At 33.2% G+C, this 17,129-nt stretch overlaps 1 protein-coding gene across 2 annotated transcripts in view; it reads left to right on the top strand.

The window, feature by feature from the left end:
* The window catches only part of LOC148611067 (tyramine beta-hydroxylase-like), a 37,170-nt gene that overhangs the window by 11,046 nt on the left and 8,995 nt on the right, over positions 1-17,129 (top strand). For both annotated transcript variants that reach the window (XM_088591176.1, XM_088591175.1), the window contains exons 3-6: positions 11,507-11,639; positions 14,594-14,692; positions 14,980-15,165; positions 15,723-15,892. In XM_088591176.1, the coding sequence (XP_088447302.1) occupies positions 11,507-11,639; positions 14,594-14,692; positions 14,980-15,165; positions 15,723-15,892 (588 nt within the window). The remainder of the gene's footprint in view (positions 1-11,506; positions 11,640-14,593; positions 14,693-14,979; positions 15,166-15,722; positions 15,893-17,129) is intronic.

Here is a 17,129-nt window from a genome sequence, read left to right as displayed (position 1 = left end):
GTGTTATAGATATAATGAAATGTAATTGTTGGGAAAACAAGGAAAAAATTCAATTAAGAGTTTTTTATGTGTATGATTGGTAGTTAACTGTTTTAAATGCTATTGAATTTTTGTGTGCTCATGTCGATGCATTGCAATATTTAAAAAAAATCTTTCCTCCTTTCATGCATGGGTTATAAATGTTTGTTTTCTAGGGATAAATTGTGCGATTTGATTGGTCTGCGTTTTAAGAGAGGGATCATTATAAAAGTTTAAGACTTTTTTTAGGTTTTGATAAATACTTATTTATAACCTTTAAACAGTCTAATCTAAATGGAAAATAGACTCCGGATTGGGAAAATTTTTCACCGGTCATTGAAGGACCATAGACTGCCTTTGTCTGTTTTCTTCAGTTTTTGTATCGCGCTAGACTCCTAACAAATAGGCTTCTGGAACAGGGTTATGTTGCTACAAGATTGAAGTCATCACTACAGAAGTTTTATGGTCGTCATCATGAACTCGTGGATCGCTACGGTGTATCCTTCTACGCCATGAAAACTGACATGTTTCACGTGTCATAGTTTTGTTTTTCTACCCCGGACTTGACTTTTTATGAACAACTCGGCGGGTGTTTCTAGAAATGCAGAGGACGCTTATTCTACCGGTGCACCTGGTCTATGATCCCAGTTTTTAGAGTTCGAGTTGCTCATTTGCTTTTGTCACTTTGTATGTATGATTTTAGTTACTTTATGTTCTTTGTTGTGTATGTCTGTTTTCAATGCCTGGTCTTTTTCCCTGTATTACATTCTTTTTGATTACCGCTATAACCTTGGTTCCCTTGATTACTCCTTCACAGTTTAGTGTGGCTGTTGTCTTTTTGACACATTTCAACTTCATTAATTTGCGCACCTTGTTCTACTAACATACTTTACTTATTCATCTTTGTGTCGGGTAAGACTGCAATAGTTTCTCTCCACTTACATTTGTCTTTCACTAGCTTCTGTGCTTCTTCTAAAGTCTGCTCTGCATCTTTCAGCTCTGCATTGACTGTTTCGCGCCATGATCCTCCTGGCTTGCTAGGTGTTTTACAAGAGGGGTCCATTTTGAACGACTTTTGGTAGCCGTTGCTGCTACTACTTTCTTCGAACATCATATTGAATTGTGTGCTCAAAGTGGTCATTTTTGTGCATAACATATGATGGGCGCTAGCGTTTGTGTGCAAAGCATATTATGAGCACCAGAGCTACATCGACATTAGCTACTGTACTAGACTTCTTACAGTTAGGCTTATGGAACATGGGTATGTTGCTACAAGACCATCACTGCATAAATATTATTGTCGTCATTTATGAGGATCGTTATGGTGTGTCCGTCTGCTCGATTTGTTAAACGTGTCATGAGCAACTTGGAAGGTGTTTCTAGGAAAGTAGAGAATGCTTAACAACTGGTTCACTTGGACCATGCTTAAGTTGAATCTGGATTGCTCATTTTTATTTATTTGATTTCATGCGCAACTTTTTGGATATTTTATGATGTTCTTAATTGGTGTGTATATATTTCCGTGGCCTAGTCGTTATCCCTGGATTATGTATATGAGCGAAGACAAATACATTTAGAATTCGACATTTATTTTGGAAATTTAAAATTAAATATCAAACATATAATTCCAACTGTACTTTATATACTACTTCAATATGCACTTTAGGTGAGAAAAGAGCGTTTGATCTTACATTTACAATGATAAATTACCACTTACACCGTAGCATACTGAATCAAAACGTCGTTAGTTGTAAGATACGGCTACATGGGTGTTTTTAAAGAAATGTCAATTAGAATGTGCACTCAAACCATCGACATCGACATGATTGTGCTCACAATCAAGCAAAAGTGTGAAACAAATCATCCGTTACAAATATTCACATTTTAGTTACTTTATCTCTCTCACCAATGGGTTAGCCTTCGTAAATGTGGTTGTTCACGAAGAATTAGATTATATTCACCGATCAATTTACGATGTTTTGCCAGAAACAGTGCACGTAGAATATATTAATAGTTCTTGAAGCAAAGATAAGAAAAATTCTCGTATTAACTACAATTCAATATAATACCAGTTATAATTCAGTAAAGAAGTGGCCTTGCTACAAATGCACTTGACAATGTTTATGATATATTACAGTTTTTATTCGAGATTTCCATGCACTTCCAAATGATTGGTATCAAAAGATCAAACGGTAAAACGCTAAAAATAAATCAAAGCATGTATATTTAATTATCCAACGTATTCTAAAATGATTCCATTATGTCAAATGTCAAATTAAACTTTTTGTTTTCGGTGGTTTGCATTTGTTTGAACGTAATTTGCACTTTTACAAGAGATACATGTAGTGAATATATTAGTAATAAGTCTTCGGTAGAGAATAAATTTAATATAGATAAAATGTATTCAGGTTTTGAAATTTAACAGTTGCGTCAATCATTCTCTGTCCAAATTTGCGCAACAAATAATTTTTAACATGCTGTATTAATCAAATCCCAGCCAGCATTTTACAAGTTTCCATTAGCATAATTAAAATGAAAGAAATATCACTGATTAAATGTGTTTCTTATTGCTGTTTATTATGTAATACTAATAGAAAAAAAATATGCGAATAATTTTTACTTTAACTCCTATTAGAAATGAAAATAATTGCTTTAAATTGAATGTTTACTATCTTATGTAAACGTTTCAAATCCAATTAAAGTTTATTTAGAATGAAAAACAAAAACAATGTTAACTATGAATTGATTTTTTTTTGTACGAGACCAGCAAATGTTTTAAGCGTTTGTTGTGGCAACAGTGTTTGGTTGAAATGAACAATTTTATTTCAGTATTCAAGCTCCGTCGTTACTGTGTTAAGTATGATTTAGATAGGTTTCATGCCCGCAGTTTTAGTGGAGTCCGAGTTGCTCATTTACTTTTGTTACTTTGTATGTATTATTTTAGTTATTTTATGTTCATTGTTGTGTTTTTCTGTTTCCATGTCTGATCTTTGTCCCTGGATTACATTCTTTTGATTTCCACTAGAATCTTGGTTCCCTTGATTACCTTGTCAATTTTCGCTCACCGAAATAAATTATATGGAAATATTATCAGGTGTTACGGTGCTGTATCTGTCAGTGTTTTCCACACCGGGTAAATCTCTGAGGTCGACGTTGGACCTAATCTTCTGAAAACTGGTCACTTGAAAAGCAATTCAATTTAGCCGAATTATTTATACAAACATTTAATTTTTTAAATATGTCCAAGTAACGAAATCAAGGGTGGTCTAAATAGTTCAAACAGAAAAAAAAGCGCCAATAAAATGAAGCTCTGATAGATTTGTGAAATGACAAGAAATAATATTTTGAATATTACTCATTCAAATGATCGTTATGTGAAGTTTTCAAGATGTATTTAATATGAACTAATATCTTGTGTAAACGTAAAACACTAATCTTGTAAATGATCTTACTTTCATTTTAAAAGATAAAACAGTTTGAAGCGTATCATACATATATCATTTTTTTCTGAAATTGATTATGATTTCTTAACTAAGTTCCATTTATATTTTCATCAACACAGCTGTTGAATGAGTAACGTATCTTTCGTTTCCCATGTGTGCTTTGAAAAGAGGAGATGGTAACTTCTGTGTTTTGCAATATTTTTAACTGTGATAAATTGTTTAAATAAATTTATATGTAATGAAAAGGACCTGGAGTTGAGCGGAAATCTAAAAAGAATATAATCCGATGATAATGACTAGACAGGGAAATAAGATACACACAAAAGAAAAATGAAATAACCAAAATAACACGTAGAAAGAAACAAAAGTAAGAAACTCGGACTCCACTTAAAAATGGGAGCGTTGATCAAGTGCATCGGTAGAGTAAGCGTGATCTGCTTAGCAAGAAACAGCCACTGAGTTGCTCAAAATGTCAAGTCCGTGTTACACAAAAGGGGAATAAAAAAAAATGGCACGGGGAATAAATCCATGAAGCCGACAATAAAATCTCTGCAGTAATGACTTCAAACTTGTGGCAACATAACTTTGTCCAGAAGCATAATTGTAAGGAGTCAAGCACGGAACTATTTCAGATTAAGATCAATATTGCGAGTGTCTATACATCTCTCCTCTAAGAGTGATATTTGTTATCTAGTTGTCTAGTTGAAGAAAAAAAACGTTCACTGAATAATTATTTTAAAGCATTGCATTCTAATTGATTTTCAACCAAACTATTTTGATAAATATTTATTTTACATGAAACATGAAAAGCAATTAGTCTTAATCCGCAAGTAATCTTAATTATATACATATTTGTATGACTGCCATTAAGTTTTTTTCTCCATTCCTTAATCCATTCTTCAACTTGTATATGTTATTGTATTTTATATTGTTCGCTTCATTGTGTATGTGGATCGTCCTTGTTTCCTGTTTCTGCGTTTCTAGAAAAACAAACCTTGTGCATCGGTGCATCCCGTTCTTGTTTCTAAGGTTAAGTAGAGTCCTGGTTGGTCATTAATTTTTGTTTCTATGCAGGTGTTGTTTTGGTTATTTCATGTTCTTAATAAAAACACGAAAAATCTGTACTAATACTCCTTCATTATGCTGCTGTTCGTTCGGCTGAGAAGGGTTCAGGATCGGAATATTTGAAACAGCTTCTACTTTTAAAATACGCTTTACCGAAATAGAGAAAAGAAATATCAGAAATTATGTATACCTCATAAAACAATTACTGTATTCGTTATGCCGGGGCTTGCCGAAACTGAGCAGACTTTTTGTATCGCTCTGGGGCTCTGGCAGATGGGCTTCTTGAACAGGGTTATGTTGCTACGAGATTGAAGTCATCACTACAGAGGTTCTATAGTCGTCATCATGAACTCGTGGATCGTTATGGTGTATCCATCTGCACCATGAAAACTGATTTATTCAACGGGTCATAGTTTTCCTTTCCTCGTTTGTCTACCCCGGACTTGACTTTTTATGAGCAACTCGGCGGGTGTTTCTAGAAAAGCAGAGGACGCTTACTCTACCGGCTAACCTGGTCCATGCTCCAGGTTTTTAGTGGAGTCCGAGGTGCTCATTTGCTTTTGTTATTTTGTATGTATGATTTTAGTTACTGTATGTTCTTTGTTGTGTGTGTCTGTTTTCCATGTCGGGTCTTTGTCCCTGGATTACATTCTTTTGATTACCGCTATAACCTTGGTTCCCTTGATTTCTCGTAAACAACATCATTCAACGCTTTCACTCAGCAGTTTTCACAATTCAATGAAGTGAATGCACGATTAACTGTCAAATTAAACAAACATTACATAATTGCATAGTGTAGTTATTTTTTGAACGACCTAGTTGAAATAGTCTGTACAGTTTATTCATTACTCTGATTAAACACTACATAAATTGTTCTTCTGACATGTTAAATGCGATGATATCAAGGCAGAAACGACACGTCAGCACAAATTTGTAGTTCTATTATTTAAAAAAACATAGACAAGTAAATGAATTCAAAACTATTAGATGATCAGTCTTTGTCAATGTATTTTTCATATGAAGCTTGTTACTTCGCAATGAGGAATAAAAAAGATTTTTTTTAAAACGGGTTAATAGTAAACAAAGGTGTTGAGGCATTAGACCATGATCATGACTCGAAAATATCAAGTCTGTTACACTGTGCTCTGTTATAATTCAAATACTTTATTATCGTGTAAACATAGTAATGTTTGTGACAAATAAAAGCTATAACTTGAACATTGTTCAAAACATGGCAATATAAATGAATATCAGGGAAATGGATCTTTTGTGGCTTTAGTACATTGTATTAACGTCATAATGGTGCATTGTTAAATGTGATATAAGTCTGTCAGAGTCAGGCAGTGGGTGGAACATGATATAACAAAACCCACTATTTGAAATTTAAATTTGATTATTTGCACATGTTCATTGGTGAACATAATAAGGGACTAAAATAATTACATACGACTTAAACAATGCTTTTTATTTGCAAGGAATTGACAAGAGATTACACACGCATCTTAACATGAATATTGGTGCAGTTCGCCAGTTTACGATTTGCGGTTTACACGTATCTGGTTATTTCGTACGTTTTAAAAATTAAAAAATATTTCTCTAATAATAAACCTCTTATTCATTCATTACCGATACTGCTAAAATACTTATTGTCATACTAACACAAAAAATAGCACTTAATTCCAAAAAATCACAATATAAATTACTCTATGCTATAGCAACATATATATATTTCATGGCCAGAAATTCATGTATTATAAAGTTCTGCTTAACTTCTTATAGTTTATAGATGCGACATGCATGAATTTGGTACTGGACTGTATTTGCCGATATAAAGTTACAATAACCTTCCATCGAGTTTATACCACTAGGTATAGCTATAGCTTAATATAAGATGGAAATTTTTAAATTCTACAAATCTTTTTTTATCAATCATTTTGCTAAAGATTATACAGTGTATGTACTTCGGCGACATATTATTAGAAAAAAAGATAAACATTTACGTGTCTATGCTTTTTTCTCGCATTTATTGGATGAATTGTCCATGAGTTTTCTATTTCAACGCTTCTTCACGATGCTTAGAAATATTTTGTTACGTAAATTTCGTTTTTAAAGAAAACCTTAAATTTTAAATCGGCTCTTTAGTAAAAATTGCCACATGCGAATGACTGTACTACGATTGACATGCCGAGGTGAATTAAACAAAACAGGTTCAGTTCCTGAACAGTGCATAAGTTTTAAGAAGCTCACCAACGGGAAGTTAATATTTGTACGGTAGATAGTGAAATCCTTATAAGATGAGCGTGTATACGAGTTGATTTTTAAGGTGTTCATGAAAGAACTGGGACAAATTAAAACAACAGTACTTCACATTTTCGGCAACTTTTCTGATTCTTTAATAAATCATACTTGTAGGGTCCATGTCATGAAGGAATATTTCGGATTAAAAGTATTATCGCTATTACAGTTTGGAAATAAGGGTAAAAAAGTGGTCAAAGTAAGCATTTTTTGTCTGTTTTTTAATATACGTCTAGTTTACATCTTTTAAGATTCAAAGTTCTGCGAGTGCTTAATTCTGTCAGACTCTTATCAAATCACCATATAAACCACGAACGCTGTATCAAGTTTCAATAATGTATCTATATTGACCCACCTATTTAGGGTTCGATCTTTGCGGTCGCATGAAGCTGTGTCCTGCGACGCATACTTTTAGTTCAATTTATGAAAAGGAAAGAACGCATACACTCTCGCAGAGCAACAGAGTGTTTGAATTCCCTTAATAATATAATATAATATAATATAATATAATATAATATAATATAATATAATATAATTATCTAACTTACAAATATATTGGCTTTGAAAAAAAAAAAGATTTATAAGCATAATTCAGTTATTACCGTGAACCACTTTCCATAAACTGGAATTATAACCTTTAAGTTCTTTCGGATGCCGCGGAGGACTACGCAAGAAAATAGATAAAATGAGAACAAAAAACATTGATTTTCTGTCAAAGTGGCTGTGAGGTCTTTAATTTTGAAACGTATGAAAGTTTTAAGTAGGTCAATGCGTGTCAATACTACACCAGTTTTCAAAGCAGAAACTGTCGAAATCAGAAAACATACGGTCAAAAGGAATATAAACTAAACTAGTAAAACTAGCAATACTATCTTTATTGTTTCACTTGAATCGCAGTTTTAATTAAAAAAATAGCAAGTTACATAATTAACTTTTAACAAGATTCCTTTTTTTAGGATTAAATTACATCCGTAGAATCAGGAAAAACTGATTGATATGAGATGTTACTTCCTTTGTTATCTGTGTGAAATCAGTGATATTGAGTATTCTTTCTAGAACGTCTCTGTTATCATTAATCATGATCAAAAACATTCAGTAGAAATAAAGGTGCATGAATCTAAATCAATGTTAATCTGATTATCATTCCGCGAAGATATATTCCCATAACATATGTTTCAAATACTTGATTAATTAATAAGCTGATTGTTTAAATACGACAGTTGTCTCTAACATTTTCTGGCGTCCGATCAAAGAAATATATAACATGGTCATTTTAATGTAATTAACAATACTTCCATCTGTTCTAAATTGATATATCAATACAGTATTTATTATCACGACTGTTGAAATATTTGGAAATGTATTTAATAAACATCGGCACCTTCATTAAGCTGACTAGAAAAGAAACGCCCAATTACACAAGAAATGTTTCAAATGTTTGTTACATAAATAGAGAAAAGTGAAAGCTAGGTTGTATATTTTTGGTGCGCATTGAGTTAAAGGACTTATTGTTCAACTTAAATCATTTTAATAGAACATATATAATTGCAATGCTGTTGTATTAGAACGATGATAGCACACAAACATATTTGAAATTCATGAAATGATTTTATGCAATATTTTGCCAAATTAAAATCCGAAATGATTCCTTACTGTATCAGAACTATTTTTTGAATGGTTGAGATAGATGTCCCTCTGAAAGACAAAATCGATTTAATTATTTTTGGGTGATTTAATTAAAAACAAATGGCGCGTTGCTCATAAAGGGCTTTCAATCGTTTGGTTGACTAATATTAATTTCTTTATTTATGTAGAAAGATAACCAAACTCAGGAACAGTGAGCTTTTGCAAAGAGGATGCCATGGGCTTTCCGGGAATTGCATACATAATCTCAAATCAGCTCTTAATAATAAGGGTTTAGAGTATCGTTGACCAATTTTAATTATTTCAAAAGAAGAATCGAATTAATTAAATCAAATGCTTTCTTTTCTTCGTTTTCTCTGTTGGAACTAGTTTTTTTTTTTATAACAGCTTGCAATTATGACCTTATCATTCATATTTGTTTGTGTCAGGAAGTACACTTTAAAGTACGCTAATATAGAAAACTGCATGACTAACGCAACAATTGTAAAACTTTAATACTATTTTATTTTTCATTAAAGTTTCAATCCCTCAAACCTTCAAGTTTTATAAATTAAATTACATTAAAGCTTGTTTATGTTTGTTTGTTTGTTTGTTTGTTGGGGTTTAACGTCCGAGCAGCAATATTTCAGCTATATTCAGACGATGAACATGAAATGGATGATTAAATGAACATGAAATGAAAAAAAAAAGATGGGACACAAGGATAATAGGGTCGACAAATTTTGATTGCCACTGGAAAAAGGGGGGATGGGTAAGGTCGGGCAATTTAGCCTCCTGTGGCGGAGCGCAAAGGTTCCTACTCCTATCGAATACCACAGCAGGATTCTTTAACGTGCGAGGAACGTGGCATCTTTCCCAACACGGTGCACCACTATGGTTTGCGGTCATGTTTTCCGTATTATAGCCTGACAACCCCAGCATGTAACACGCCAGGGGTACCCCATTCCACCATCTGGGGCACACATCCCAGTTGCTCTGTGGGCAGAGCGCCTAGCCCCCGGCTAGGTTTCTGAGCACTATTTAGTCGCCTTTTACGACAAGCTTAGCGCTGCTGCAGGCCTATTCTTTTAACACCCGGACCTGCACGGGCGAGCTTGTTTATGCAATATCTTGCCAATTTATTCAAGAATAATTCATTTTAATGCCCAACAGGCGAAAATATAGAAACAGATGCCGCTTATTATTTTTTTTGGTTGGGTTTTGTAAGTAATTCTATGACTTGCTTGTAATTTACTTATCTCTATTCTTCTTTATTTGAATATCAAAGATCAAAGGATAAATATACAAAAAAAAAAAAAAAAAAAAAAAAAAAAAAAAAAAATATGCGTATAAGCTTGGCTCAGCAAACATCCCCATCTTAGATATACCATAATGCAAAAACAATTACCATCTTTAAAAAAAAAAAGATAGCCGACGCGGTACAATTTTGTTCTTTTTAAGTTTCTAGGGGAGCCCGAGTTGCTCATTTGCCTTTGTTACTTTGTATGTATGATTTTAGTTACTTTATGTTCTTTGTTGTGTATGTCTGTTTTCCATGTCTGGTCTTTGACTCTGGATTAAATTCTTTTGATTACCGCTATAACTTTGGTATCCTTGATAATTCCTACATTTCTTTCAAGAAAATTACACATGGCACGCAATTTCAAATTTTCGTTTGTTTTTTCGAAGCAATTTCAAAATTTCGATACAGTTTTTTTTTCGAACGCCACTAAGTTATCAGTATTTGGCCAATCGGGAAACATAATTGCGATCAGGTGATTGGCGTTTCCACAGAAGAGCGTCCTTCAGGTCAAAGGGTAAAAAGCGAAACTATACCGACTGCGTCGGAATAAATAAAAAAAAAAGGTCTAATAAAACTTTTAAAAAAATGAGCACTATACCCTATACCAACAGTTTTTTATTGCAATATTCCATCGTGTAATCCTGCTAACACAAATGATAATTTGGGTAAATGTTATGACCTGTAAAGGTTTATCTAGAACCAGGGGCATTGGAAAAAGAAAAGTAGTAGAATTCTGATTTTTTTTCGGCTTATTATGATGTATGTTTGATTAAGAAATAAATCACGGAAACTCCATTTTATTATTGTTTTATTAAAATACGGCATAAACGGTCAGCCCGTGGTAAAACATTGACACAGTGGAGTTTACATGATTTATTTGGATTCTAATAGAACAATTGCGTTTCTTTTTTGTTTACATTTTCGTGATCTATTATGGTAACCTTAGACCCGCCATATTTGGCTGTACACATCACCCTATACCAGTTGAAATGGTCAGTAGTGAAACTTTGTGTTTTGTTTTATTATTTATAATGGAAGACATAGAGAATTAAGTAGAATGATATCAGATATGGCACAGTTGTTTGCATTTTAAGGTCACACATAGACAGGTACAACGCCTGGACTGCAACGTTTCATTCATTGACATTTGTTATTGTTTATTTTTATACATGATGGCGCATGTGGCGAGTGCTACCATGTACGTATGCAAGTTTTTTTTTAAATATCACTTTTCTAAAACATAACGTCTATTATTTTATCAAATATGAATTTGATGTTCATTCACCTGCTGAAATGAATGAAAACAGCTGATACACATTGGAATGTTACGTGTGTTTGTTTACATGATTTAAGGTGGGCAGTAATTTACACACACAAAAGCCACGCCCAGTAAGTCGCGAGTTGCTCACATAGCAATCTAAAATCAACCACAGTTATGGACAAAGAGCCTTTTAAGGACGTCATATTAGAATACATATTTGAGTATATAGACGTATTGTGAATTATTTAATTCTATTCGATTGGAAAACCTTCTATTATCTGTAATCAGAAAAAGGTCACAATTTCTTTTCAAAGAAAATGATTTTTTTTTTGCTTGGTTGTTTTTACGTTATTGTCGGCGGTTTAAACTGTAAATATTAATAAATAATTATGTCCTTTTTATTTCCATTCACTTAAATTCATATATTGATTTCAGCGTGGACAAATCATTGACACATGATAGTTTAATTAAGAGCACTGCAATTCCCTTTTTAATTAGAAATGGAACAGAGACCTGTGTGGCATTGATAGCGACGGTGATGGCTTGACAAATGGGCAGGAATTAGGCGACCCAAACTGCGACTGGGTACCAGGAGAAAATCCATACAGAACGACGAATATTTCACACCCAGGTAAACATATATAAACCACTCAAGAACTAATTTTAACATTTTCATCGCATTTTTTATATTTTACTCAAAGCCCAAATATACTTATAGTTTACATTACGTAAAGATAACTTTCTAGTCAAATCATCATGGTTTCCTTGTGAATTGGCTATTTGAGCTTGAATTTCACATATTGGGGAATCCTCAAATTGCCTCCCTATTCCCATGTATAAGGCCATGCATCAGGCCATAAACATCCCAATCGCTGAAATTGTGACGTTTGAACTTTATCCAATTGGAAATTTCATGTCATGAATCGCTTATTTTTTCTTTTATAAAAATAAATGAACATAATCCATGTTTGCCAGATTTGCAGGAAAGATTCAAATTGTAAAAAGGGAAACAGAATCTCTATGTTCAATGGCTCATTTTACGATTTATAACCATACACTGAAACGAGAGACAAAGGTATAAAGCAAAAGCAACAGAAAAATAAACAAACAAAATGACAAAATAAAATATTGTCAACTCTTATAAAACAAGCGAATAGGGGAATACCAATATTTTCTTTTTCGAGTACGTATCAGGTACAATGCTAAATATTACTATATAAGCACTATGGCGCAAATTTCCTACTTATAATTAAACTATCTGTTCAATTTAAATATTTCATTAGAGAAGAACATAAATTTTCAATTTTTTACATTTCATATATGCCATCTTATTCATTTGTCGTTTATTGTATATTTAAATTAGAAAATACACAGCTTTGGTTTAATGCTTTTCATGATCTTAACCTACACTTATAAATCGACGGTAAAGGAAAACTATTGACCAAACTATACGACAAATGCAATGAATTGTTTCTATATTGTCAACTTCCCTATCGTTTGTGGCAACATCCCTTACTCGATCCTGTTGAAGCATATTTACTTCCAGACAGATATAATAAACTTTTGTTAACAACAACCTATAGGTGTTCACTACATTAGAACAAACATCATCCTCGTAAAGAGGTCGTTTCTAAAATTCCACAATATTTCAAAAATCAAAATGCTCTATTGTCTTACAGATATACAAAGCCAATGAGTAGTAAACTTTTCAACCACAAAAGACCCCTCTGACTTAAAGTCCCCTCTAACATGTGACTGTGCTTCTTCTCTCTTTAATTACATGTCATGTCACTACAGGTGCTTTGAATATCATTGAGAATGCACTCCTACGTAAGGTAGTTTTCATGGTCCAAAATTCAGAGAACCAAATGTCTCAATTGGAAACTTAATTTTAAAACAATAATAGATGATGTGGAAGAATAAGCCAGATCATGTATAAAGAGAGAAAAAAGGACACGGACCAGAAATCGAGTCCTTCTCAGATTGGATACGTACCATCCGATCGTTGGTACAGAATCGTACTGACAATCTCAAGAAGTGTGTCAATAAAAGATACAAGTCCGTATTGAACGATTGTGAGGCACTTAAATGCCTTTCCTCACTATATGTGAAATATGTTTTCATCCATGTGGACAAAGCTTCAACATTTCATTTGTTTGTAAAGCCAATTACCTCAATTGATCTATTAATAATTGGGCATTGATAGTAACATTGCATGTAATGCCACATACAGACGTACTACTTTTGACAAAGAAGAAGTTCTTAATCAAAAGTCTTCCATGTCTTCTCTCAACCTCAAAACAAAATGTGAGGACTTACCTAACTTGTATTGGATTCCCAAACTTCATACGAATACATATAAAGAAAGGATCCTGTTAAGAATAAAAAATATAAAAGATGCTAAATCCTTTAAGTTTACATACAGATGTTTTTTTCATTCACAATCCTTCTTTTGGTAAATTGTTACTTTCAATATACCCACCAGAGCCCGAGATAAAGGAGACTACAGCCTGTTCTGCATATTTATTTGGACCTACATCTTGAATTTGACGACAATATCAACACTAAGATTTATGAAGAAAGAGACGACTTTAATTTCTTTAAACGCCAAAAATATCTGCGTAACAGACTCCTGAATCAGGGGTATGAGGAAATGCGCCTCAAAAGGTCTCTTACCAAATTATTTTTAGATATCAAACCTTAGTTTAAAAATACTCAGTTTCTTCTAAAATAACGAGTTATGGTTGTTTTTTGTTTTAATTATTTAATTAATTTAATGATTTACTGATTATGACCTAATAGCATGCAAATGCTATTTAATCACCACTGGTATATTTACGCTGCAATGGAAGAGGGAGTTTAAGAGTGTTGTAAAACCCACAATTTCGTTTGAAATGCCTGTGCCAAATCAAGACCATTGCGCTACCAGCTGCTCCGGTGGTGTCATATTTTGCCAGACTTATTTTGGATATTACAGTTCGGTAATTTTATCGTTACACTTATTCAGCACATACGTATGAAGTTTTTATATCTCAACTCATACGTTATGTCAGAGCTTGAGGAAATAACGGACTTTTTGTATCGCGCTAGACTTCTTACATTTAGGCCTCAAGAACAAGGTTCTGTTGCTACAAGATTGAAGTCATCACTACTGAAGTTTTATAGTCGTCATCGTGAACATGTGGATCGTTACGGTGTATCCGTTTGCACCATGAGAACCGATTTATTCAAGTGTCATAGTTTTCCTTTTCTCTTTCGTCTAACCCGGACTTGATTTTTAGGAGCAACTCGGTGGATGATTCTAGAAAGGGTGAGGACGATTAACCTAAGGTGCCATTGGTCCATGCTCCCAGTTTTTAGTGGAGTCCGAGTTGCTCATTTACTTTTATTGCTTTGTACGTATTATTTTGGTCTTTTATATTCTGGTTGTTTGTGTCTGTTTTCCATATCTGGTCTTTGTCCCTGAATTACATTCTTTTGATTTCCTGTAGATTCTTGGTTACCTTGATTACTCTCTCAACATATTTGCTGTTGACCTCCGTAGACATTTGGTGTCGTTTCCAATATACTTTTTGTTGTCTACAGGAATATGTGAACCACTTAACTCCAACCAATGCCTGGACAAAAACACGTGGTTACAATGTGAAAGTCAAAGGGAGCAATGTGATGCATTAGAAAAAACAGGTAAAATTTTATTAATAATATTGCATGTCTGATAACATTTTAAAAAATATACGGGCTTTCATCAAAACAGATTTCGTAAACAAATTAACGCTGGTCGACAAGCTTTGTGAATAGTTTCAAGATGCTTCGTTTTAACTCGTTTTTTTTTATTTTTGCAAAATTGGACTCTACATTTTTTCTGCTGTATTGCCATCATACAATCGTCACTGCATGTCTGACACTTTTATACTACAACTGTTTTTTTTTTAATAAAGAATTGTAATATTGTTTAAATTTTGCCATTTCAGATGTGAAAAAAATGGGTTTGCGAATTCCTAAACTAAAAGTACCGAACAAACAAACATCGTACATGTGTCAGTTATTTGACCTATCTAGTATTGGGAATAATACATATCACATGATTGGAACTAAGCCAATCATTGACAATGAAGATATTACTCATCACATTCTTCTTTTTGGCTGTGACGAAACAAGTAAGCAAAACTTCATATTTTATAATCGGAGATTATGGCTATGTTGTTATCTCGTGTTTGAACGCATCTGAATAAGTAATCACATGAACTGGGACAGCTTAAAGCAGGAATTGAAAGGAATAAATGCCTACAAAAGACATTTTTATTAAATCATTATACACATACTAAAGTAAAAAACCTAGGACAAAGTAGATAAAAACTGGAAGTAATGCATCCCTGCCATAAATGTGTAAATATTCATTTTGCTCTATTGGACGATTATGTTTCAGAAAACATTATCAAGCAACTTGCAGAACTTCTTTTGAAACTTAAATGATGAACATATATCAACTCATTATAATAACAAACATCTGTAAAACATATGTTGCAGTGATAATAGACCCTTTCTGTCGGGAGAATATTATGGTTTACGTACAAATCCCCCCTTTTTACGTCACAAAACTATCCAACAAATATCATAATATTATTTGCGGTAACGGTCATATGCCTATTAAATTTTATCATAAAGCGAGAGCCTCGTAGTTATTACAAATGTGTTTATTCACTTGTCCTTTAAGAGAGAAAGATAGAAGAACCAATGAATATCCCTTATGAATGTGGTATGCTTGCTCACCAACAGTGTGTTTTTATCATTGGGACATGGACTGTTGGAAGTTTTGGAGACTGTTTTCATGACTCATCTGGTTTCAGAATTGGTCTTGGTGGATTTAAACGAGTAGCTTTACAGGTACGTGAAATTTTGGTATATCGTACACAATGCCTTTTTTTTTTACTATAAGTGGCTTGAAAACAGTATTTCAATTAATCTGACTTCTGTGATTCATTTCATGTGCATTAAATTTGACATAATCATCGACAAGAAAAGATATTTGATAAAAAAATAACTAAACTATGTACCTGTTAGCGTTTGATTATAATTTTGAATAATTGAAAAATCACGTAACCAAGAACAAACAAGGGAACCACGATTCAAGCCGAAATCAAAAGAATATGACCCAATGATGAAGACCAGGCAGGGAAAACAGACACACACAACAAGGAACATGAAATAAACAAAAACAAAAAAAAAATGAAAATAAACAAAAGCAAATAAGCAACTCGGACTCCACAAAATTTTTTAAATTGTTTTCCACATTTAATTGTAACTTTGATAAAAAGACCCTCTTTGTTATTTTCAAGCAGGCTCCTTATAAGTTGCTTATGTGAGCCTTTGATAAAGGTACAATCACCCACAGCGTACGTGATTCAGCTTCTGAATCTGTTTTGATCTTGAACTTTGTGAGTTTTATGCTCGTGAAGTTTTGTGAGTTTTATGCACGTGAAGTTTTATGAGTTTTATGCTCATATAGTTTTATAAGTTTTATGCTGAAGAAGGATATCTGTTATCCGAAATATTCTATTTAAATTTTACAATCTTCTGGTGATGTTAAACATATTTAGACGTTTATTTAATTGTTATGTTTCGCATCGTTTTTAACGATCCATCACCCCGTATGATTAATTATATATATATATATCTGAAAAATTCCCAACGATATTAGAACTGTCAAATTTGCGATGCAAAGTTTTGGTCGTTCCCTCCGTGTGACTCGAACTCGTACCGCTGTGACATCTATGGCAACACCGCTCCTAGACCACTCGACCAGCTAGGCTATATAAAAATATAGCTTTCGCTGGCCGGGTCATTCCTCCTCATAGGATTAATCTAGGGCTGTAACTTAGTACACGATGTATGGTAGTACGAGACAGTTCATTTAGATATTATTATGTAGGATAGAGGATCAAGTTAATGGTGCATGTCACAACAAATCAATATTATACAAACGTATCAGAATGTGACGACTCTATTCGCTACACTGCTCCATCGGATCAAATTGATACAGGGAAGATATGTAAACGTATAGAAAGGTCTGAAAAATTCCAAACGATGTTAGAACTGTCAAATTTGCGATGCAAATTTTTTT

Source organism: Perna viridis, chromosome 7, assembly GCF_037379345.1.
Source record: "Perna viridis isolate PV_CMFRI_1.1 ecotype Kerala chromosome 7, ASM3737934v1, whole genome shotgun sequence".
NCBI lineage: Eukaryota > Metazoa > Mollusca > Bivalvia > Mytilida > Mytilidae > Perna > Perna viridis.
Note: the sequence above shows the minus strand (reverse complement) of the source record. Positions and strands in the feature narration are given on the sequence as shown.